This window comes from Geotrypetes seraphini, chromosome 2 (assembly GCF_902459505.1).
Source record: "Geotrypetes seraphini chromosome 2, aGeoSer1.1, whole genome shotgun sequence".
Taxonomy (NCBI): Eukaryota; Metazoa; Chordata; class Amphibia; order Gymnophiona; family Dermophiidae; genus Geotrypetes; species Geotrypetes seraphini.
In genome coordinates, this window is record NC_047085.1 from 405,791,021 (window position 1) to 405,815,996 (window position 24,976).

Consider the following 24,976-nt stretch of genomic DNA (forward strand, 5'->3'; position numbering starts at 1 on the left):
AACTTCATGTGTTCAGAGGGCAAAACCTGGTAAAGGAAAGGCCCCATAGGCTGGTTGGAGACAGCTCGAGTGCAGATACCACTGTTGATGTATTCCTGGGAAAGTGGGGAAGGAACGAGAAGAGACAGAAATATTGAATCCAGAGAGTGGGTCTAAAGGGAGAGAAGAGAGAATAAAACATGTAGGTCCCAGGATTGGTGAAAGGGAGACAGAAGGGAAGGAAGAAGTGGGAGACATGCTACTCCCAGGGTTGGGGGAGGGGAACATACATATCTTAGAGGAAGAAAAGAAAAAGGAAGGAGACATGCTGCCTCGGGGTGGGAGGAAGAGAGATAGAAACTTGATAATCCCAGAAAGGGGACAGTGGTATAGGACAATTTGGGAAAGGTGAGAGGCAAAGTGCAACATAAGGAGGGGTAAGGGACACAATATTCAACATGGGAAAGGATAAAGGACCTAGGCCTAGATTCTGAGCTACTGGGAGGACGGGATAGAAATCAAATAAATAAATTCACTAAGCTTACCGATCGTGTCCTGACCAGTTGCAACCACTTTGCGACCCCGACCCGATTCACTAACCTTTCTCCTGATCCGATCCACACCCAATCTGATCCATACATGCAAATGAGGGGAAATAGCATGCAAAGCATGAAGGCAGTGATTCAGTACACTAAAGAAGGAACACCGATTGGGCTGGCCGATCCAAAGAGAAGAGACCAGTCACTCATATCCTTGCCGACTGTCCTGCTCTCTGCCACCTAGAGGAGTGCTGTTGAAATGGAAGCGTTCACCCATGTCCCTGCCGAACAGCCCTCGTATGTCACACAGGATTCTCTAACTTTTGCTGCACTGGGGGAAGTTAGGTCTGGAGAAAACTCAGGGAGAGCACACTGGGACTGCTTGCGAGCCCGTGGTTTTAACGTGCGGGTTAAAAGCGTGTTCTGTTCCTGGCTGCAGCGTGCAGGGTGAGGGGAGAGGGTTAGAATAGGAAGTTGGGAGTAGATAGACACTGTCAAACAGCTTCCCAAGAGTAAATGGAAGGCTCTGACAGTGCTTTGGGAGCATTTTCCTGCAGGAAGCCACTGCTGCTGCTTCAGATTGTGACAGGTTCGCGCGTTCCGATCTCTCTGCTTGGTTTGTCGGTGTCTCTAATACCTTGGCTAGCTTTGGATGAGGGGGGGTGGGGAGCTGTGCATGCTTCCTGTGCCTTGGCCACCTTGCTAGCGAAGTCAGGGAGCAAGCACATGCGCAGACCATCTACATGCAAAAAAGATGGTCTGCGCATGCATCAGGATCGCTCTGCAGGATCACTCTGGGGTCGCTCTGGGGCGTGCCTCCGATCGATGCAATTTGCATGAGGAGGCTTGGTGAATCGGTTGCCCGGGAAGACTCGGCCAAGGATCAGATCGCTTAGGTAAGTTTAGTGAATTTAGCCCATAGAATCTAGCCTATAGAAATGTGTGTGTGTGGGGGGGGGGGGGGGGAGGGCATAGTGGTGATGCTAGGATGCTAGCCAGATAATGAGGACAGGGACCCTGAGCAGCAATTATGGGCAGAACAAGAATAGGGACAGGGTGGAGATGGTATGAGGCTAAACATGGTATGAGGTTAGGAACAGGGAAAGGGGAGATGCTGTACAGGATGATTAGGAATGTAGAAGGAAGATGGACGATGGTCATGGAGAGAAAAGAAATGTTCAAATGGATAAGACCAATGCAAAACAGTTAAGAGAAAAGCAAAAAACAGAGACTGGGATAGCACAATTATGAAAATAAAGTGATAGATAACAAAGATAAAATAAATCATTTTATTTTCTATTTATTGATTAGAATATGTCATTTGCTAGATCTGGTGTAAGACATGGCTGGGAGCCACAAAAAACTCCTCACTTATTGACCCAAAATCTCCAGTATACTGGTGGCAAATCTCTAGTATGTTGACAGCAGGAGATGCGTTAATCAGACATCATTTCTTGTAACTGCAGGACCAGTCTCACGATAAGAACTTCAAAATTACATAATCCTTATCGCTGCTGCTGACAGAGGGGAAGGTGGCTTGTTTGTATTGCAAAGAATTTGAGAAAGAGAAGACTGCAATTGAGGTGTGCCGAGATAGGCCAGGAAGCGGAGTGGGCAGAGTGGACAGGGCTAGAGGCATGTCTCAAAATCTCCTTTATAAAAATTGGGCCCCCTTGGCTACTCTGCAAGGGTAATTCTTCAGGTCACCTAAGGCTGCTAACAAACTTTTTTTTTTGCCAGAAAAAATGCAAGCCCTGCAGGAGGTAAAATGGCTATAGCCTTAGGGCCAGAATCTAATAATGGTGTCATAAGTTAGATGGCGTTAGGCATTCTAATGCCACCTAACTTAATTGTTTAAATTGGTTCAATTGGCACAATAGTTGACTGTGCTGATTAAAAACCAATTAAAACACCCTTTACAAATAAAAGTGCCTAAACCAGAACCGTTCTCTTATCTAAGAAAGCGCCCTACAGCACCTAAGGCCATTATGGGCATGGTTAACGCTGGAAGTGGCCTTAGGTGACATTAGACGCTTCCTTAGATGTGATTCTTCTCATGAAAGGTAGGTGCCGGAAATGCAGGACTTTAAAACTCTGGCCCACGTTTCTGGCACCTATGTTTCGCGTAGCTGCGATTCTGCAAATGCTGCTGTTGTGTGATTGACATGTTATCGGTGCTGTGTTTGGAGGTGCCACCCAATAACGGTGCCGTTTGCAGCCCTCGCAAATACCGCCTGTGGTAGGATAGCTGGGGGGGGGGGGTATTTTAAAAAAAATATTATTATTATTAATAAGTGCTCCTAGTACAGCGACCATTTAGCTGCAATCCTCACCCAGTGTTTGTGCCCCCTCCCTAGATGCTTATTGTGTTTTCATTACATCCCTCCCCCTTTCACCCCCCCCCCCCAATACTGCTATAGAAATTCCTGATGCTGCTAATGGAAAAGGCTGAGTTCCAGCTCTGAGCATACGATCTTGCAGGGAAAGCTCTCCCCCTCTCTGTCACACACACACTGCTCTGTGCAACGTCTCTCCAGCATACCTGGTAATTTGCACTGAAAGGTTTTTTCCCTCCTGAATGCTGCTGCAAAGATCCCACAGCTGTACTGTAGCCCCAGACTCTGCAAAACGCACGTGGAGCAAGGCACTAGAGGGGAGGCTGCTCCCTGTTCTGCAGGTAAGGAGAGGGGCAGGAGCTAAAACAAAACGCTGCCAAGCACCCTCACATTGGACTGGCCTTATGCCGGGATTTCGGGTGTTTCCCCTTTCCTGTCTCTCCTCCTTCCCCTGTTCCTTTCTGTTCTCCTGTTCTTAACCCTTTCTTTTCTTAAGCCATTTTTGCTAACCCCTCTTGTGTTTCTTCTGTCTGTCCCTCCCTCCTGCTGTTCCTCTGCCTCTTTTCTTCTTAACTCCTCCAACCCCCTTTCTCGACCACCCTAACGCTCGGTCCATTTGTGTGCGGCCCCTTCTTAACACAGTTGCCTTTCTCTTTTTTTGTCGTCTTTTTTTTTTTTTTTTTTTGTAGCTTATAAATTGATCAGTGAAGCCAACAATTTGCAGCAGCTTGCTTCCTCGAGGATTTTCTGCAGACTGATTTTGCCTCTCAGAAATAGGAAATTATTACCAACTGAAGCGGTCCTGTTCCTTGGAGTCTCCAGCTCTGCTATTTTAATTAGCACAGTCCTATATGCCATTCATCTGACATTTGAAAGGGAGCTGTACAATCATTATGACTAACCAAGACAAGTGGGTCAATCTTAGCCCAGCAGAGTTTTCACAGCTGCAGAAGTATGCAGAGTGTAAGTACACGTTTGACTGGTTCATTTTTATGTTGTGGCTGTCTTTAATTGAATTGCCTTAGGTACAACAATTTCTGAGGTCCTATAATGGGAATTTAATTCATTTTCTTAAGCTATGGATTTGGAAAAATGCATTTTTTCCCTTTTATTATCTAGGAGCATTAATGTGCATGCCTCCTTTCGTTTTCTAAAATGATAAACAAATGTACATTTTTTTTTTCCTTTATCAAACAACGCATGATATAATTTCACTGGCTCATCAGATTTGTGAACTACTGTGTTGGACCTATTGGTGATTTGACAGTGTTTATTATACTGCTTCTGCTTATCATTTCTATAACTAGAAGCAGTTTACTGTCAATCAAATAGGCATATAAAGTACTTGCAGGACTCTCCTAAATTCTTTAGATTGCTATTTCTTACTACACGGAATTGTCAGTAATACAGTTATGTATTTTGAAACAACAAAAATTTGCCCCTGGACATGGAGAGTATTGATCCTTTTTAAACAACAGCACTGCTTTCGAACACTGGTAGTAACACTGACATAACAGCCCACAGTTCATTCTAACCATTTGCCAGACAACTAGAGAAGTCAACACCAGGCTGTAGTGTTGCATATTTCTAACCATACATCAGTGCTCAAATCAAAGCAAGAAAAGTAAATTGCTGATGGACAACACTATCTGCATTTGAGGGTTTTGAAAAAAAAAACAACAACAAAAAGCCAGAAAGAGACAGTGCTTTAAAAAGGAGTGTGCTCCTCTGTGTGAAAAATCTTAAAATAGAAAGCTGTGTCCCACTCGTGCCTATACACTGGCGCACACTCACGACGGAACCGACAATTTTGAAAAATGAATTACCAGGACTGTATAGGATTGCAACACCTGCAGCATTCAACATAAAGCTGGGCCCTTGCTTATTGCTTTCATGCATTGCTAGACTATATTTGTTTGGCTATGGATTAAGGGAGAGCCATGGTTAATTTTATGTTGGATATTTCAGCCATTTATTATATGGTCAACCATGGGCTAATGGATGACTGAAAGTGTCTGGGTTGGCAGTTCCATGTTGAAATACAGGCTTCCCTCCCAAAAAATTGTGAACAACTTATTCCTTTCATATTTGCAGGATTTTGGCTACATCCTTGCAAATACCGTAAATTTGGGAATAATGTACATTCCCTCCATATTCGTGAGCATGGATTGATTTAAAATAAGCAAGTTCTTGCAGCAAAACTCAGTCACACACTCACTTCTCCGATGCTGGCCTTTGCCCGATCATGCTGAAGCCAAACCCCGTCACATACTTCTCTGGCGCTGGACTTTTCTCTTGGCCCCACCCCAACCAGGGTGATCTCACTCGGGGGGCAGAGTCAGCTGTGTCCTGGATGAGATGAAACTGCACGAGTGAGGCTGTTTTGTTTGGAATGGTATTCTATAACCAGCTCGCAAATAAACGGTTGCGAGTGCCAAACCTGCAAATATGGGAGGAGACCTGTAATTTTGCTGATTTCTGCAGAGTGTTACATGATACTGGCACAGTGTCTATCATCTGCTTGAGAACTGGTCTGCGGTGTACTACAAGTTCATGTTTCATATTTCTCTTATCTACAAGGCACCATTGTGTTTAAGGAGTGAGGACTGTGCGATTATTGCTATGCTGATAACGTATAAATCTATAAACTGTGCAAAACTATATACTAAGAACATAAGAACATAAGCAGTGCCTCCGCCGGGTCAGACCATAGGTCCATCCTGCCCGGCAGTCCGCTCCCGCGGCGGCCCAAACAGGTCACGACCTGTCTGAATCACCAGAAGGGGCTCCCTTGCCACCTTGGTTTCTCATTGAAGTCCTATCTTCCCATCGTAGTCCTAACCCTCCGGTCTTGCACATGCACGACCTGTTGGGTTTCTATACTTATTACCTGGTTAGCTTTCTATACCTGTGTTACATCCCAGCACCTCTCTCAGTATCCCACGATCCCTTTATCCCTCAGGAATCCGTCCAATCCCTGTTTGAATCCCTGTACCGTACTCTGCCTGATCACTTCCTCCGGTAGCGCATTCCAAGTGTCCACGACCCTTTGGGTGAAAAAAAACTTCCTTGCATTTGTTTTGAACCTATCTCCCTTCAGTTTCTCCGAATGCCCCCTTGTACTTGTTGTCCCCTTCAGTCTGAAGAATCTGTCCCTATCCACCCTCTCTATGCCCCTCATGATCTTGAAGGTCTCTATCATATCTCCCCTGAGCCTCCTTTTTTCCAGAGAGAAGAGCCCCAGCCTATCCAACCTCTCGGTGTATGGGCAGTGTTCCAGCCCTTTTACCAGTTTCGTTGCTCTCCTTTGGACTCTCTCAAGTACCGCCATGTCCTTCTTGAGGTGTGGCGACCAATACTGAACGCAGTATTCCAGATGTGGACGCACCATCGCTCAATACAATGGCATGATGACTTCCCGCGTCCTGGTTGTTATGCCCCTCTTTATGATGCCCAGCATCCTGTTGGCTTTTTTCGAGGCTGCTGCGCACTGTGCAGATGGCTTCAGTGATGCATCCACCAGCACACCCAAGTCTCTCTCAAGTCTGCTGTCTCCCAACAATGCCCCCCCCCCCCCAATTTGTAGTTGAACAACGGGTTCTTTTTCCCTATATGCATGACCTTGCATTTTTCCATGTTAAAGCGCATTTGCCATTTGTTTGCCCAGTCTTCCAGTTTGTCCAGGTCCCTTTGCAGGTCCTCACACTCCTCCCTGGACCTAACTCTACCGCACAGTTTGGTATCGTCTGCAAATTTTATAACCTCGCACTTTGCCTCCTTTTCCAGGTCATTGATAAATATGTTGAAGAGTAACGGCCCCAGCACCGATCCCTGTGGCACACCGCTCGTGACTCCCCGCCAGTCAGAATATTGGCCCTTCACTCAGACCCTCTGCAGTCTACCCGACAACCAGTGCTTGATCCATCTGTGCACATCCCCACATACTAAAAAGATATAGATTTAGGAAGACTGTTGGAAATTAATCTGTGGGGGTGGTGGGGTGGGGGGTGGGGTTGCCACAAGTAGCCAAGTGACTTTATGAGAACAAACTGTAACTATAATATTGAGAAATCAAAGGTAGTATGGGGCAGAGGATGGCTCCACATCCAGGTCCAAGTTGGAGAGGGAGAGAGAAGATCACCTGTGGGGCAGGGTTCTTCTGCTCACCCAAAATTAGATGTCTGGCTATACCTCTGAATGATAGTATATTACATTCCAACTTCAAGATCATAAAATAGCCAACTTATGTTATGTTATGTTATGTTATGTTAATCAGGTTTTCTATGCCGCCTTCACCTATTCAGTTCAAGGTTAGATTACATTGCAAGACATTGGGTCAGTTATCCAGGAACTTACAATGGACAGAGTGACACGGACATTCAGTAGGGTTGCTAGTACAGGTAGATCAGTACAACTATTAATACAGTTAGATCATAGTTATAAATACATAGTTTTAAGTTCAATTTGGTCATCGTTGGCTATTTGTTTTGTCCCAGGAATTGCATTAGATAGTTTAGAAACAGGTTTTTACAATTACCATTCCAATTACTTTAGGTTGGCTCCCTGTCTTGGTATAGAAATGCTTTTAAACGTTTCTGAACCCGAGACAGTGATCACAAGATCGTAGTTTAAGTGGTAGTTGTTTCCAGCATTTTGCTAATTGACATTGGATGGATGCTAATTTACATTGTTGCATAATGGGAATTTTAAGTAGAAAAGATATCTAGTAGAGTATCTGTTGGAGGCGCCCTAGAGTAGGATGGCCAACTCTGTTAGGTTCCATATATACTCAAATATAAGCCGATCCAAATATACATTCCCCCCTAAAAGGAGAAAAAATGGTTAACTCGAATATAAGATGGGTGGCTTAATATTCAAATACCCTCCCCTTTCAAGCTCTGCACCCTGCTCCCTTCCCTCCCTCCCCTGCCAGGCTCTGCACCCAGCCCCCCTTCCCTGCCTTGTCCATTGTACCTCCTCTTTGCTGCATACCTGGAATCCCTGGTGGTCCAGAGGTGTAGTGGACAAGTGCAAGCTTTCTGCACTCCTGCCCCGTTGCTAAACTGGTCGCTGCCATGAGTTCTGACTTCAGCTGTACCAAGCAGGAGTGTGCTTTGGTGCTGCTGCTCTGCACTGAGTGGTTTCCCGAATGGCTCCCACAAATTCTCGTGAGACTTGCCACAGCCATTTAGGAAGTTGAGCAGCGCCAAAGTACACTCCTGCTCTGTATAGCTGAAGTCAGAACTCGCGGCAGTGACTGGTTTAGCAGCAGGGCATTAGTGCGGAAAGCTTGCTCCTCCTGCCCGCTAAACCTCTGGACTACCAGGGATTCCAGGTATGTGGATCATAGGGTATGCAGGATATCAGTAGAGAGGAGGTACAATGGACAGGGCAGGGGGGACAGGGTGCAGAGCCTGGCGGCCCAGCGGAGGCTTCTGACAAGACCAGCAGGGGGATGGGTGGGTGCTGGGCACTGGCCCGAATATAAACCGAGACCCCCCATTTTTGGCCCAATTTTTTGGCCCAAAAATCTCGGTTTGTATTGAAGTATATGTGGTAGTTGGGGATGTTGCCTGTCAGAATCTTAAAGGTAGAGATACCTAATTTAAATTTGATCCTTTCAGTTATGAGCAGTCAAAGTAGTTTCATATAGTAAAGCTATAGGTGTTCTGATTTCCATAATCCGCAAATGAGTCTTACTACTGCATTTTGAACTAGTTGTAGATGCGATAGCAACCTTTTAGAGAAAAGAATTAGTGTTGCATTACAGTAGTCTAGTCGAGATGGCATTAGGGATTGCACTAAGATTCAGAAGCCTTGTTTCGAAGGTTCAAAACAATATCTGACCTGAACTGATTTATTAAGGAAGGGGAAGGTGGTTTTGATGCTAGTGGCCTTCATGTTTTACTGGTCCTGATCTGAAACCCAGATCAGATTCCAAGAGAGTTAGCCTGTAACCAGGGTTACCTCCCTGAAGTTGTGCCCCTAGTTTGTCACACAGCAGGAAATAGCCACTGTGAGTGTCTCCCAGACTGGCAAAGGGGTTATACTAGCATTGATGGAAAAAGGTTTTATGAGGTGTTGTTGACTTCAGTAGGGTTTTTATTTATTTCTTTGTACTGTATTTATCAACCACGGCTACCTCAAAATATAAAAACAGATCTTACTAACAGAAAATTTTGTCATGTCTATCAACTTTTGACTTTCTCAAGTGCAAAATTCAATTTCAGACTGTAACTCAACAAAATGATCTGTTGAAACAGCCAAGACTTTGCTTCTCTTCTGTAGTGCCTTTTATTGTATTTCGTTAATGATGTAAATCACTTTGAATGATGATGATGCTTCCAAAAGTGCAAATAATTAGTTTGAAATTGCTGTTCACAAGCTAAAACATTCCATAACCAACACACATTATTCCATCTTTTGTAGATGAATGAGAGCAGGAGAAAACCCAAGATGCTGCTCTTCATTATTTTCCATATTAACACACAGTAATGACCCCACATCAACCCCAACTAGTTGCAAATGGTAACAGTTAACATGCTGTATTGCTAGTATGCTGCTTTGTTAAACGGTGATCTTAAGATGGCCATAGTGAAGAGGCAACGGCGACAGCTAGAAGGATGCTAGGTTGTATAGGGAGAGGTATGGCTAGTAGAATAAAGGAGGTATTGATGCCCCTGATGAGATTTCATTTAGAATATTGTGTACCTTTCTGGAGGCCACACCTTTAAAAAGATATAAACAGGTTGGAGTCAGTCCAGAGGAGGCTACTACGTCATAAGGCATATGGGAACAAATTTAAAGATCTCAATATGTATACTTTGGAGGAAAGGAAGAGGGGAGATATGATAGAGACAAGTCTCTTTTCTTTGAAAGGAAACTCCGGAATGAGAGGGCATAGGATGAAGTTAAGAGGAGATAGGAAATACTTACTTTTTTACAGAAAGGGTGGTAGATGCCTGAAATAGTCTCCCAGTGGTGGTGGTGGAGGCAAAAACTGTGTCTGAATTCAAGAAAGCATGGGACAGGCGTGTGGGATTTCATAGGGCGAGGAAGAGATAGTGGATGCCGTGGATGGGCAGATTGGATGGGCCATTTGGCCTTTATCTGTCATCATGTTTCTACTATGCGTTATAGTGAATTGAAATAACCTGCATTAATGTTGTAATGTGCTGCTCATGATGTTTTGATCTGACTATGACATCTGCTATATAAATGGCTTGAATTTTTATATAATTAGAACTCACCAAGTCTCAAATTCATGTTGCTGCTTGGCATAGACAAGTGGAACCTGCATCTCCTTGATTGCCACTCATTTCTTCATCTAGACCAGTACAGATTGATTTTGTAGAAGATGGACAAATATCCTGAGAGTTTGATAACTAGGCCTTATAGTGAATTAGAATAATCTACTTAGGGCTCCTTTTACAAAGGTGCGTTAGGGCCTTAACGTGCGGAATAGCGTGCGCTAAAATGCCGCATGTGCTAGCCACTACTGCCTCCTCTTGAGCAGGCGGTAGTTTTTCAGGTAGCGCGCGCTAATCCGGTGCATGCGCTAAAAATGCTAGTGCACCTTTGTAAATGTTAATGTTGTAATGTGCTGCTCATTGTGTTTGACCTGGCTTTAGCACTCAGTATGTACTGTAAATACCGTAGCTTGAATTTTTATGTCCCAAATTCATGTTGCTTCTTGGCATAGACAAGTAGAACCTGCATCTCCTTGCTTGTTGATGTAAAACAGGGATTTCAGAGTCCCTCCTTGAGGGCTGCAATCCAGTTGGGTTTTCAGGATTTCCCCAATGAATATGCATTGAAAGCAATGCATGCACATAGATCTCATGCATATTCATTGGGGAAATCCTGAAAACCCGACTGGATTGCGGTCCTCAAGGAGGGACTTTGAGACCCCTGATGTAAAACATGGCTGTTTTAGACAAGTACTGATTGATTTTGAAGATGATGAACAATTATCCCGAGGGAGTAAAAGATGTGGAAAATGTTGTCTGCTTTCCATCAGGCTTTCTGTGTTGATGAAGGCTGAAATGGGCTGCCTGGGTTGTGTTGGAGCATTTGTTATCAAGGCACGACTATGCTCAAGTGGTGCAAAAGAGCCATTTTTTTATAAAGTTGGCTTTGGATGTTCACTGTAACATGGTCTCAAGTACTGGTAACAGTAATGGATAAATGTAGTAGAATAGACCACCCTCATTCAGATTTTATTAGCAGCAATCTGGAGGAGAGGCCCAGAATATTTTTCCTGCAACCGGACAGGAAGGCACATTTTAGCAGCCTGCTATTTTATTATCAAAGTCACTTTATTCTTCTTCCTTGGACCCTTTATTAGAATACCTATACTGTATTTGTTTAATTGATAAGCGGTTACCGTATTTGTCTTTTTCTCTTATATTTTATAATTTACCATTGAATTAAATAAATTTCCTTAGCAACAGCAGCAGATGAATCCAGAGACCAATGGGATAGCACCCATCTACCAGCAAGTGGAGATAGAGAAACTGATTAACAGGTGGTCCTATTGGCTGGCACACCTCCTGCATCTTCAGTATGCTCTATCTCCCAGCAGGTGATAGTCGCTATTCAATTAGCGCCTGAATTCTGGCTGTGACTGGAAAATGATTTTCTCCTGTTGAGGTTTTTCTTCAGTAAGACTGCCATTCTATTTCTCCTGTTGAGGTTTCTCTTCAGTGAGACAGGGGTGTCCGGCTGAATGGTGCCGGCTTTAGGGGTTACACCTGGGCCCCCCCAGGTACCTGCCTCACCCTCCCTCCAATGATAGAGGGTCTGACTGGGTCTTGATTTTTCTTCTTTCCCTTCACTGTAAAAAAACCCCAAAAACAGAGACCACAGTGACAATTAAACAATTCTGCCCTCATAGTGCTGAGCAATCAGCATCTCCCGGCAATATCGACAAAGTTGAGTCTACAGAAGGAATATGTTTTTTATCAAATGCTATATTTTATAGAGTTGTGGAAATGGTTTAGTGACTGACAAATAAATTTACATTTGTATGAAGTTTATTCAGTAAAGGGCTTCAGCTGTATGGATAGAGCTCTGTTGACAGAACTAGTGCCTTCCCGTGTGTTGTAGCCACGCGCTTGTTTTCATACTCTGGCAGCAGCACCACAGCAGTAGTGGGATTTCTCCCTGAGGCAGACTCTGCATGGCAGTTCCCGCGGCCGGGTGGAGGTAAATATTTGGACGGCTCCGGGTGTGTTCTTCCCATAGTTGGTTCCTGACTGAGTGCAAGAGGCGTGTGCTTATTTTCCTAAGATGAGAATGAAGCAGCATTCCTTTATTTCTCTCCAATGTTTATTTTAAGCATTTTATACCATGATAGTGGGAAAAATATTTTAATGGTTGGCTCCGGGTAGGTTTTTAATGCATTGTGGAGCCAGCTCATTTCATCATGAAAAAGGCACGCACTTGGGTCTCCGGCGCTAGCGGGAGCACCGCAGTGTTCATGGAGTTTATTTTGCAGCTGACTTAGGTCACTATCCTGTGGCTTCCCTGTTTTCGGGGTTCTACGCATCAGGAATGTTTCAACAGCTTTTGCCATTGTTGCGGTGATATACCTTGTGTGTGTGTTTACCCACTCTCTCTGCTTGAAAACACTTAACTACTTTAATTGAGTCTGTACTGTTTTGCCTGACGGTGCTTAAGAAAGAGATTCTGCCCTGTGCTCAGCCACCCAATCTCGTTTTTTTTGCCGTTAAGGGTCGGCAGAAGGCAAATTGCTGCAGTGATGTCAGCGGCATGAGAGTACCCTGTGTTTCATTTGGGTATCTTCTTGTCTCTCTCGGTGTCCCTGAAGGCTGAGTCTATGTAGATTTAGAGGTTTTCTTATTCTTAGTGCCTCTGTGCAGCGCTGTGTGTATCTGGTAGCACTATAGAATTGATTCCTGAACTGTCTTTTCTATTTCTAATGTGCCAGAGACTTCAAGTTTCAAAGCGTCTCACACAGATTTCTCAGGTCGCCATCTTCTCATGGCACCTGCTAGACAGTCCCTCAAACTGGCAGAGCTGTGTGGCTCCTTCTAACCAGGGACAAGCTACCTATTCTTCCAAACCCACAGAGTAGCAAATGCTATGTGGCTGTTGGAATCATCCCTGAAGCTCTCTTTAGGGATGTGAGCTTTAACTGATAACAATTAGGGTGCAGATTGTTTCCCATGGGGCGGTCAATGCAGCTTCTAGATTACGTCTAGTACGTCTTCACTTTAAAGGCAGTAAATTTTTGGCTAACATTACATGGAGTTAGTACTGTTTTCAGAATTCCAACATACTCCATCTTACATCGCAAAGCTGGATTTTTTCAGGGAAAGTTCCTTTCTTCTTCCAGAATTTATAGCTCTAGTCCAGTCGTTCCCTGACTGCCTGCTCTTCATTCTGAAGGGGTCTTCACTTCCTCTGGTAACTCTTTATGCCTTCTCATGAGGGGGGAGTCATTATGATGTCAGGTCAGGGGACTTTGGGCATTTTTCAGGATGCTTGCAACTTTGAATCCTCCTCCCATTTCAGATTCTTTCTTAGAGTGATCATGTATTGAGCTTCCAAAGGTTACATTCGTGTGAGACCCTTTTTAAGTGTTACTGGTACTCGGGGCAGTAGTTTTAGTTCTTCCGGAACTAAGGGAAGTTATTCCATTTACTTCATAGTGCCTAAGATGGGGGAATGGTCAGACGGGGGCTGGATCTCATTCTGATAAATTAGTCTCTCAGAGTTAGACATTTCCAGAGAGGAAAAACTGTGAGAATATTTACAATTTCCCTATGAACAACGAATTTGCATTATCTTCGCTTGGCTCTCATCGAGCAGCGCTATCAGTTTTGGCAGATGCCATTTGGCCTAGCCACGGCTCCATGAACATTTTAGAAAATGGGGGCAGTAGTGGCGTTTTGGCGCAAACAGGAGATTCAGGTACTTTCTTTCTTAGACGACTGCTTGATTCGGATGTCTTCCAGCCAGGTCAATTTGTCAGACACAAATGGGTGATTTCTTTTATTTTAACTTCTTTTCTTCAATTCTTTGGATGTGAATCTTCAAATTTCCAAAGAGCTCTTTTTTTTTTTTTTTTTTAGTGCATAGCATTCTTTGCAATCTGTAGGTTTCTAACGACTTTTAGTCATTTAGATCACCTCTTTGTATTCTTCAAGGGACACGACAAACGTATGGCAGCGTCCAAAGCCTCCATCGCTCGAAGGGTCCAGGAGGACATTCTTTATGCTTACTTGATGGCAGGGAAGCGGTTTGGGGAAGAACTTTATGCCCATTCAGCCAGAGCAATGTCGGCTACTTGGACTCAGTCCAGAGGTTTTTTTCCTTGGAGGAGTTTTGTAACGCGGCTACTTGGTCTTCCAAGAATACTTTATCTCAGCTTTACCGATTGGATGTGGGGGCACATGCAGAGGCTGCGTTTAGTGCTTCGGTTGTTGCGGAGGCAGCGTTTGCTTCCCACCAGATTGAGGATTGCTTTGCTACATCCCATTGGTCTCTGGATTCATCTGCTGCTGTTGCTAAGGAAGGAAAAATTATGTTCTTACCTGTTAATTTTCTTTAGACGCAGCAGATGAATCTAGAGCCCCACCTTTTCTGGTTATTGACTGTCATTTTTTTCTTTTGCAACTTTCGAAATCTGTTATTATTGATAGTTGTATTCTGTATTATTACCTTTTGAAATTTGGTATAGGAAAGAAGTTTTTTACATGCTAAGCATATTGACGTTACGGCTGCTTGGGCAAGGAGCAATACTGATGATGCAGGAGGTGTGCCAGCCAATAGAACCAACTGTTAATCAGTTTCTCTATCTCCACCTGCTGGTAGATGTGTGCTGTCCCATTGTTCTCTGGATTCATCTGCTGTGTCTAAAGGAAAGAAAATTAACAGGTAAGAACATAATTTTTCTATAGTCAAACTGCAAAAAAAAAAGAAAGAAAATGCAGATGCATTCTTAAGTATATGCACACATTTAATTTCTTGGGAGCACATGCAAATTTATGTCAGAGCATTCACATACTTTGTGGAATACTTCTGGGTGAGTTTTTGTAGCGCTTAAGAACCTATGTGTTGCTTTTGTATAAAACAGATGTGTTTTTCAAAAATATAAACAAAAACAAAAAACACTGTGGAGAAGATGTCCAAGATGCAGGCTTTATTGAAGATACAATCATTTGATCCACATCATAAAATGTCTCTAGAACCCAAATGAAGGGGACTATGGACCCTGTCTTCCTTAGGGGTCCCTAAAAAGTCCTAAGGCGAAAACACGTGGATCAAGGCTAAAGAAAGTCCAGCTCGAAGACTCTGCTCGGTAGAGTGATACTCAAATGTCTAGTTTCAGTAGATATAAGTAATAGATAGAGGCCTAATTACTAACCTGTGGGCCCCCTTTACAAACCCACGGTAGTGATGCTGCTGTGGTAAATTCTCCAAAACCCATAGGAATTGAATGAGCTTTGATGCATTTACCACAGCAGGATTGCGACCATGGCTCTGTAAAAGGGGCCCTGTGTCAAGTGTTAAATACAGGTTTTATGTGTACACATTAATTGAGTTAAACATCAAATACAGAATTTCTGCCTAAGGGGCAGGAAATGGGCATGGATTGTGTCTTATAGCAAATAAAGGGAGGGGGGTGTCATATGCATTAGCTGCTAACTCAGCAATTAAAGTAGAACAGCTTTTCCTCCAGAGATAAAGGGCTTGATTCACAAAACTTACCTATCCGATCTGCACTTTCTATTGATAAAAGAGACTGACATTTCCCAAAATTTCTCAGTTTTGTGGATGTGCTGCAGCACCATCATATAAGTGGAGTTAAAAAAAAAATTGCTTTGATTGTCTTATTGTTTCAGCAAGCCAATGAATAATAGTGGAACTGCATTATTAGACTGTCATGTTTGGATCCTCTGCATGTGAGAAAACTTCTGATAATGCAGTTCCACTATTATTCATTGGCTTGCAGAAACAATATCCCACAAAGTACCACACAGAAAAAAACATCTTCAGTACTTAGCTGACATTTTCAATTCAGCGTGCCACTGTTTCAGTGAAATTTCTCCAAATTGTCTATTGTCCCTCATCAGCCACCTTAGATTACCAACTCTCCCCTGCACTAAACTCATGACAGCAGTACCCTGTTTCGCTCCATGCATCATCAGGGGATAATGTAGAGAGAATCCAAAACCATCAACGGCTGTTCACTTCTTTATTAGAAAGTAGAGGGTTTTCTGAGGAGGGGGGGGGCTTGCTACTTCTGTCCCATATACTGCATATTAATCTTAGTTTCCCAAGATGGAAGATAATTTTGTAACAGGTCACCTAAATTGGAAGTCCAAGTGGCACCTACGGTATTTTGAGTTCTTTATGAAATGGTCTTGCAAAACCTGCAGAAACCATGACTAAAATGTGTACATTTCTACCTACTTGGGTGTTGGTGTAAATGTCCATGACTACTTATCCCCCCTTTTACTAAGCCGTACATACTTACCCCTCCCCCCTTTTTACTAAGCTGCAGTAGAGGTTTCTACCATGGCCCAGAGTGCTAAATACTGTCACATCCCGGGTTCTTGCCGATGTTGCAAGCCCCAGGAAAATGACCAAAACTCCAGTCCTATGTGTCCCTTGCTACTAAGGGATCCTCCAGGTCTTACTTTAGGCATGCATGCAAGGAATACAGGTTTCAGTCAGAATGTGGAAAAAAACAAAAATAGCTTTATTTCAGCAATGGTAACATAATTCAAAAGCATTCAGGCATCAGCCTCGCAGTGCAGTATGCAGTCACAGCACATGACATCAAACTCATAAAGGTTCCAAAAACAAAACTCAAATAACACTGTAATTACCAACAGTCCCTGCTTCTGGGCTTGCAAGCTTATGTGTCTCAGTTCTCTTCACCAGAGCAACAGTGTTTTAAATCAATATTCTTTTATTCAAACAGTTCATTTGTATGTTCCAAAAATCATTGATATATCACAAATCTTCAACAGCACATGTATGTTTCCCTTCTCTGCAATAGTGCACTGGGGATTAGCCACAGCTGAGAGAAAGCAACGTGCTGGCTCAGCTTGGCAATCAGCCAGGAAGTACAAACACTCATACCACGTTATATAATTCAGGGCTTTAAAGAAAACTTCTGCATTTAAGCTTTCAGGGAGAGTTTTAAAACTGAAGTTTCTAAACTTTCAGATTCCCTAGCAGCACAGAGGAATGAACAGCATGAGAAAACATCCAGGTTTAAACTCACTATATTTCCATAGGCAATGGCTGAGTTTCAGTGCTTGCCTGGGTGTCCATTGCTTCCTCCTCTGGCTGCTCCCAAGGCTCCCTGATATGAGCAGCAAAATTCCTCTGCTTCTAGCATGGGCCAGTCTGAGAGAGTCTGGCTCTCTCCAGCTTCATACCCTCCTGGGTATTCCTCTCCCGGGTGCCTCGTGAGTCTGGCTTCCCTTGGCTGCCTCCCCCTCTCTGTTCCCAGCAGGCTCATTATATCTGGTGGAAAACCACTCCCCTTCTGAGACTGTGGGGGAAGGGTTTTCCACCCACTGACTTGCTTCTTGCACGGGATACTTTCTAGTCCTGGTTTTAACTGGCTGTTCAAATTTCCTGAGGTATTTAACAGTGTCAGGATGAGGTATGCCTAGAGTGAAACTTTCACCCTTATCCTGCCCTGTTTCTGTTATTTCCATTTCCCAGTCAGAGCTAGAGTCAGCTTGATTAATTAATTGGTCAGTTACCTGATCCGCTCTCCTGCACCTAGGTCAGGGGTGTCCAATGTCGGTCCTCGAGGGCCGCAGTCCAGTCGGGTTTTCAGGATTTCCCCAATGAATATGCATTGAAAGCAGTGCATGCAAATAGATCTCATGCATATTCATTGGGGAAATCCTGAAAACCCGACTGGATTGCGGCCCTCGAGGACCGACATTGGACACCCCTGACCTAAGTGGCTTGTGCACATTCCCGCTCACTGGGACAAAACCAGGAATGGATCCGGGTTTATTGTGGGTAAGACCCGAAATGGACCTGGGTTTGTCACAATACTCTAACACTGCTGTAATGCTCTTAGGGATTATATGAGCAATGGAGCAGCATTGGAGCATTTAGCCTTACAGCAGTTTAGGAAAAAAGACCCTTCTTTTATAAACTATTAAATAATTGATGACTGCCTGCTTTTCCATCCAAAGTAAACATACCTACTCAGGCCAGTACACACCTGAGCTTTTATGCTCAGGGTAATTGCATGCAACAGATTATAAGATTTATGTGAAGATTTCCATAATACACGTAATGAATATGATTAATGAAAATTGTTTAAAAGCTTCACATTTTATTATTATTTGATATACCGTGCATAAGAGGTACTTTCAGAGCAGCTTACAATTTGTAAAGATAGTAAAAGGGGAAAAATAAATTAATAAAATAATATGAATGACAGATTTTTAAAAAATGTAATACTTCTTTTTGCATATACAAAAATGTTCGATTTTCACAGTTTTTCATATAAAAGAAGAAATATAGGCCCCTTTTATTAAGCCATGGTGGAGGTTTCTACCACGGACCAGGGCGCTAAATGCGCCGCCACTGCTCCAGTGCTCATAGGAAATCTATGAGCATCATCAGATCAGCATTGGAGCATTTAACGCTCCAGGCCATGGTAGAAACCTCTATCGCAGCTTAGAAAAAGGGGGAGGGGGGGTTAATGAACATATGAAGATATCAGCATCCTATGATCTCTTCACAGAAGAGATGTTGGAACCTTTATTCTGGCAGACTTTTAAATTGAATATTGCCTTGTGCCCATAAATGGTTAATAATGCTATTTTGTGTGTTTAGTATTGAGATGTTCGGATTCCTAATGATATTCTCTTAGCTACTGTAATGATAATCATTGTCATAAAAAAAAGTAGACTTGAGGTCAGCATTTTTGTGCTCACAGTGTAAAACCTCTGGTAACAGTTATGTAGAGAAGTAAGGAAATTTGAAGATTAAAATGTTTCAAATATGTATAAACAAGCATACCTTTTGTTGGAGCAGGTTGCTTGCGTTGATTGCCTTGTCATTTCTGTTACAGATTCAACCAAGAAAGTTAAAGATGTTCTTGAAGAATTCCATGGTAATGGTATCCTAGCAAAATATAATCCTGAGGAGGTATATACCCTTTTTTATCTTCAGATATTGATATAGAATTTAGTTTTCATATACTGTATTGCAACTTTAGATTAGATTCTTATTTGGTAGGTGCAAATTTCAAGAACACATTTGATAAACATGCCAACATGCAGGTGATCGAGGCAGACAGCGTGCCAGACTTTAAGAATAAATGGGATACCCATGTGGGATCCCTACGAGGGTCAAGATAAGGAAATTGGGTCATTAGGGCATAGACAGGGGGTGGGTAAGCAGAGTGGGCAGACTTGATGGGCTGTAACCCTTTTCTGCCGTCATCTTCTATGTTTCTATGTTTATGTTTATTTGAATTTTATATTGTGACTAATTTATCGGAATCTTACAATGCCTAACCTCCTCTTCTATGAAACTGCGCTAGCAGTTTCTAGTGCGGGGAGCCACGCTGAATGGCCCACGCTGCTCCCGATGCTCATTGAGTTCCTATGAGCGTCGGGATCAGCGCGGGCCATTCAGCGCGGCTCCCTGCGCTAGAAACTGCTATCGCAGTTTCTTAGAAGACGGGGTAAGTTTACTGTAAATCTGTATTTAAATTAGGCTCAGGGCCTGATTCTACAAACAATTAAGTTAAAAGCACCACAAGGCGCCCTAATAGAGGCTATCTAACTAAAATCTGTGCCTAACCTAAATGAGTTCAATTAGCTTAAACGGTGTGGTGATTTGACTACGCCATTGATGTTAATTGAATAATTAATTTAAAAAAAATTAAAATTAAAAGATAGGTGTGGAATTCCTCATGGTGTCTAGTGACACCTAAATCGAGGCAGCTTCCAATGCCTAATGACACCTGCTTGAAAAGTAGGTATGGTTAGGGGGTGGAGAATAGGTGTGGTTGACTTAGGTGTTGCTAGACGTCTGAATTAGGCACCGGTAAATTAGGCCTGGTAAAATCTGGCCTAATATACTGTTGCCTGCCTCCCGGATGCCTGGTAATGCCCAAGCACGCCTAGTCGCTGCTAGGCAGGATTCTATAAATGGCACCTATCAGTTGATTGACAACTGAGCCGAGCGGTGCCTACAGTTTAGCTGCTTCTAGGTCACAGGTGTCAAAGTCCCTCCTCGAGGGCCGCAATCCAGTCGGGTTTTCAGGATTTCCCCAATGAATATGTATTGAAAGCAGTGCATGCAAATAAATCTCATGCATATTCATTGGGGAAATCCTGAAAACCCGACTGGATTGCAGCCCTCAAGGAGGGACTTTTGACAGCCCTGTTCTAGGTGCCGTTTATAGAATCTGGCCCTAACTGCCTGATATTTAGCTCTATCTAAGCAGTCAGGAATGTCTCCTTGTTGATTAAATAGTACTAAGCCAGCTAAGCATTAATATTCAGTGCAAGATGGCCACTGAATATTAGTGCTTAGCAGCGAGGCTGGTCACTGGTTATTGTGCCAGTATTAATTGGCTGACCAGCTAGTTTAGTGGCCAAGTAGACCTTCATATCAAGTTTCAAGTTTTATTAAAATTTGATATCCCGCTTATTATGCTTCTAAGCAGTTTACATATATAAAAATATAAAATCAGGTAACGCAGACTTTGACAAAAGACGCACTGTAACAAGAGGGATAAGGGGGAGAACTACATATTGAATAGGATAGAGAGCCACTGAAGGGTTGTTCAATAAGGGAGGGGGGAATCCTATCTGTAAGTTGAGGGTGAAGGAGAGTTAATAAGCCTAAGATCAAAGGCATCTCTGAATAAAAATGTTTTTAGTTTTGTTTCAAAGCATTCTAATATTGTTTCTTCTCGTTAGTCTGTGGGTCTATCTTTGACCGCTATGACTTAGCCAGTCAGCCAATGAATATTGGCTTAACCGGTTATATAAAAAACAGCTATAAAAAAAAGAACCGTAGAAATTTAATGCCAGTTGGCAGATATGGCTAAGCATTGAATTTCCAGGTTCAACGCCGACTACAGGAGTTAGCTCAGCTAACTCCCATTGTCTAAATATCAGCCTTTTAGTGTTACTGTTTTTGTATACCACAGCTATTAATTTTGTTGTATGTGAAATGTACTGATGCAAATAATTTAGAGACCAATTACCCCAATTTATTTTGACATCTGGAGGTTGCTTAGTGAAAAAAAAAAGTTGTCATAAAATTAAATACTCAGACAAAGGAATGCTAAGAACAGTCTGAGTAAATATACTTGCGGCATGCAGAGGGAGGCGGTACCCCAGATGTTCCATTAACTGCCTCTAGTACACCAATGAACATGCCTGAATGCATCTATTCACCCACAGAGGTACACATCTGATGATTATCTCTGGAATCCCTCAGACATAAGTCATGTAATTCTGGGGCAGTGATGTGCTGCACACACACAGACATTTTTAAAACCTATTATTACCCTGGGGAAAATAGCAAAACAAGGAGGAATAAACTATCTTGCTTCATTAAATAAAACATAAGTAAACATTGTCCCAAATTTTCTCTTATTTAAGTGAATAGATACATTTCTGTTTTATTGAAGGGCTAGTGCTCTGTTTCCTATAAGGAATTGGCACATACTCTGTGCTTTTTGGAAGTTGCATGATTTCACTTTGAGACCCACATTACTATAAACATGCAACATCCGTTATCAGATTAATTGTATGTTTTCTAAACTAAACTAAAACTTACGTTTATAGACCGGGTCATCTCCAAAAAATGGAGCTCGACTCAGTGAACAATCATATAATAAAAAAATGATAATAATGAAAATGATGAAGTAAAGAAAGGAGGGAAAAGAAAAATAGCCCAAGGTCATAGAGATGGCTTGAGAAAAATTAAGAGGAGTGGGTCGTTAAATGTTTTGAAAATAATGATGTTTTCAATGTTCTACAAAATAATTGAAAAGAATTTAGATCTTGTATTGTAAGTGGAATTGAATTCCAAATCTTTGATAATTTAAACATATATGAATGTGCCAATTTTTCTACAGATCTAATTCCCTTAATTGGAGTCAATTGGTCTTTCAGGCAGCATATTAAAATGGTTTCAGGGGTTTTTGAGCAAACGGTCATATCAAGTCTACAGTGACAATAAAAAAATCCTTTAGTTGGTTTAACTCTTGTGGAGTCCTGCAGGGCTCTCCTCTTTCCCCCACATTGTTCAACATCTACCTTGCCTCATTGGGGAACTTACTATAAAGTTTAAAGGTTAAATTTTATTTCTATGCTGACGATATCATCATTGTTATTCCCCTTACTACTCTGACCTCTGAGACAAAGACTCATCTATGATCCATTCTAAAGGAAATCGAACGATGGATGACCGAATTCAAATTGAAGCTCAACACCGACAAAACTAAATTTTTCCTGACAAGTCCTAATGACAAAATTAAAGACTCTTCGATCTCGAATGGTCAGGACTTCCCTATTAACCACTCCATTAAAATCCTGGGAGTTACCCTGGACTTCCCCCTCACTCTAAATATTCACACAGACTTACTATTTTAAAAAATGCTTTTCAGTACTATGGAAACTCAGAACCATCAGAAAATACTTTGATGCACCATTTTTCCGCTTACTGGTTCAATCTTCTATCCTGAGCTTGCTCGATTATTGCAACATTATTTACCTGGGTTCCTTCAAAAAAACCATTCTAAGACTCAGAGTCATTCAAAATTCGGCAGTTCGACTGATCTTTAGGCTGAAAAAATGGGAACACATAAGCCCCTACTATCAAAGACTCCATTAGCTGCCCCTAGAGGCGTGAATCCTGTTTGAGTTCGCTTGTCTATGTTATAAATCAATATTTGGTCTGGCCCCCACTTACCTGGTTTCCCAACTTATCTTAGGCAAGTTATCTTAGGCCCACACGAAGAATACATCTGTTCACCTATCAGACAATAAAAGCCTGCCACTACAAAAGATTCTTGGACAGAACTCTTGCCTTCCAGGCAGGCAAATGGAACGACTGGCTTAGTAACGTTTTTGTGCTCTCTTCATCCTACTTCAATTTTAGAAAACTGGTAAAAATGAGTTTGTTCAATCGATTTGTTAACTAAGAATCTACTCAGCACTGCTTATTCAATCCAGTAACCCTAAGAACTTTATAGCTTTCTATTCATTTATTATGTAAGATTGTATTGCTGACTTTGATTGTAACCTCTTCGCTGATTATCCAGCGCTTCTTACTGTAAACTGCCTCGAACTTCTATGGCTTTGGCAGTATATAAGAATAAAAATTATTATTATTATTATTATTTTTAAAAGAAGGAAAGGAAAGTTTTAATCTTTGAGTATTTCACGTGAATCTGGATCTTTGGGCATTCCAAGTGAACGGAACCAAAGGTCTTCATGCTTTCATAATTTGGATTTAGCTCACACCTTTTTCAGTAGTATCAAAAGGTGGGTTACATTCAATTACACTAAGGCCCCCTTTTACAAAGCCGCGTTAGCCATTTTAGCGCGCTCTAAATCTACGTGCGCCCTAAATGCTAACATGCCCATTATAAGTCTATGGACGCTTTGGCGTTTAGCATGCTAAGGGCTCCTTTTATCAAGCCACACTAGCGGGGTTAGCGCGCGCAACTTTTAATCACGCACTAACCCCCGCGCTGGCCAGAAAAACTACCGCCTGCTCAAGGCTGGCGTTAGCGGCTAGTGCGTCTGGCGGTTTAACTCACACTATTACGTGTGTTAAACCGCTAGCGCGGCTTGATAAATGGAGCCCTAAATCTATGGGCTACTTTTACAAAGGTGCGCTAGCTGCTACTGCCTCCTTTTTAAGCAGGTGGTAATTTTTCAGCTAGCGCACGCTAATCTTGTGCATGCGCTAAAAACGCTAGCGTACCTTTGTAAAAGGAGCCCTATGTGTGTGCTAAAACGGCTAACGCGCCTTTGTAAAAGGGGGGGGCCTAAGTATTTTGCTGTTCTTGGAGCGCCTATAATCTAAGGACGTCTTTTTGCTAAAGATTATTGCATGTTATCTGCTGCAGTGCCCCAAGGAATGAGTACTGTGGCAGATAACATGCCCTAACCTTCAGTAAAAGATTCCCTAAGAGCTCCTTTTATCAAGCCGCGCTAGCGGGGTTAACGCACGCAACTTTTCATCACACACTAACCCCTGCGCTAGCTAAAAACTACTGCCTGCTCAAGAGGAGGCTGTAGCAGTTAGCGGGGCCGGCGGTTTAACGCATGCTATTACGCGCGGCTTGATAAAAGGAGCCCTAAGTTTGTACCTGAAGGAATGACAGGTTAAGTGACTTGCTCGGGATTACAAGGAGCAGCATTGGGCTTTATTTATTTATTATAAAAATTTATATTCTGCATATCCGGCAATTCTATGCGGAGTACAATAAGACATACTGAGAAATATCAAATTTCAACCTGCACATACAACACATATTTCAATAAAACAGCATAGTACAATAAGCATATTACAATACAAACAAAAAAACATATGACAATTCTACCAACAATGAGCAACACAAACAAAACTACTTAATTGTTGTTACTTGACTGAGACTTGACTGCTGGTTCATTACACGCCATTACCGATTGCAAAAGCACGCAAGAACAGAGAGTTGTTTTCTAAACTGTAAAACCAAAGCTGCTTGTCTAAGATCCATAGAAAGCCTCTTCCAACATCACTTTCCGGTGACTCAAAAGTTTAACCACAGACATGGCACATCAAGACAGAGCTGATCTGTAGATCGTAAACTCCATGCTGGAGCGGAAAAGTGTACCAGCTTTGAACCGAATTTCCCGAGATTGTAAGCCTGGTGCTCTAACCACTAGGCTGCTCCGCCATTTCTTCTAACGATTATACTTGCCTGCATAGGCCTTTTTGCATTTGTAGAAATTATTTTCTATAATTTTCCACTTAATTGAGAAAAGGGTAGCATCACACAAACCATAAGATTTTCATTCTCTCCATTCTTAAGATCCAGAATCAACAGGTCTCTCTGAGCAAATCTAACCCTCAAATAGACTTTAT

General features: G+C 42.5%; 1 protein-coding gene across 5 annotated transcripts in view; it reads left to right on the forward strand.

Annotated features, from left to right (window-relative positions):
* DGKB (diacylglycerol kinase beta) overlaps positions 1 to 24,976 on the forward strand; it is a 733,919-nt gene that overhangs the window by 93,907 nt on the left and 615,036 nt on the right. For 2 of the 5 annotated variants that reach the window (XM_033930984.1, XM_033930987.1), the window contains exons 1-3: positions 2,956 to 3,195; positions 3,544 to 3,817; positions 18,942 to 19,018. In XM_033930984.1, coding sequence (XP_033786875.1) covers positions 3,748 to 3,817; positions 18,942 to 19,018 — 147 coding nt within the window. In that variant the 5' untranslated portion in view covers positions 2,956 to 3,195; positions 3,544 to 3,747. Of the gene's footprint in view, positions 1 to 2,953; positions 3,196 to 3,543; positions 3,818 to 18,941; positions 19,019 to 24,976 lie in introns of those variants that run through there. The other 3 variants (XM_033930985.1, XM_033930986.1, XM_033930988.1) reach the window with 2 other exon arrangements.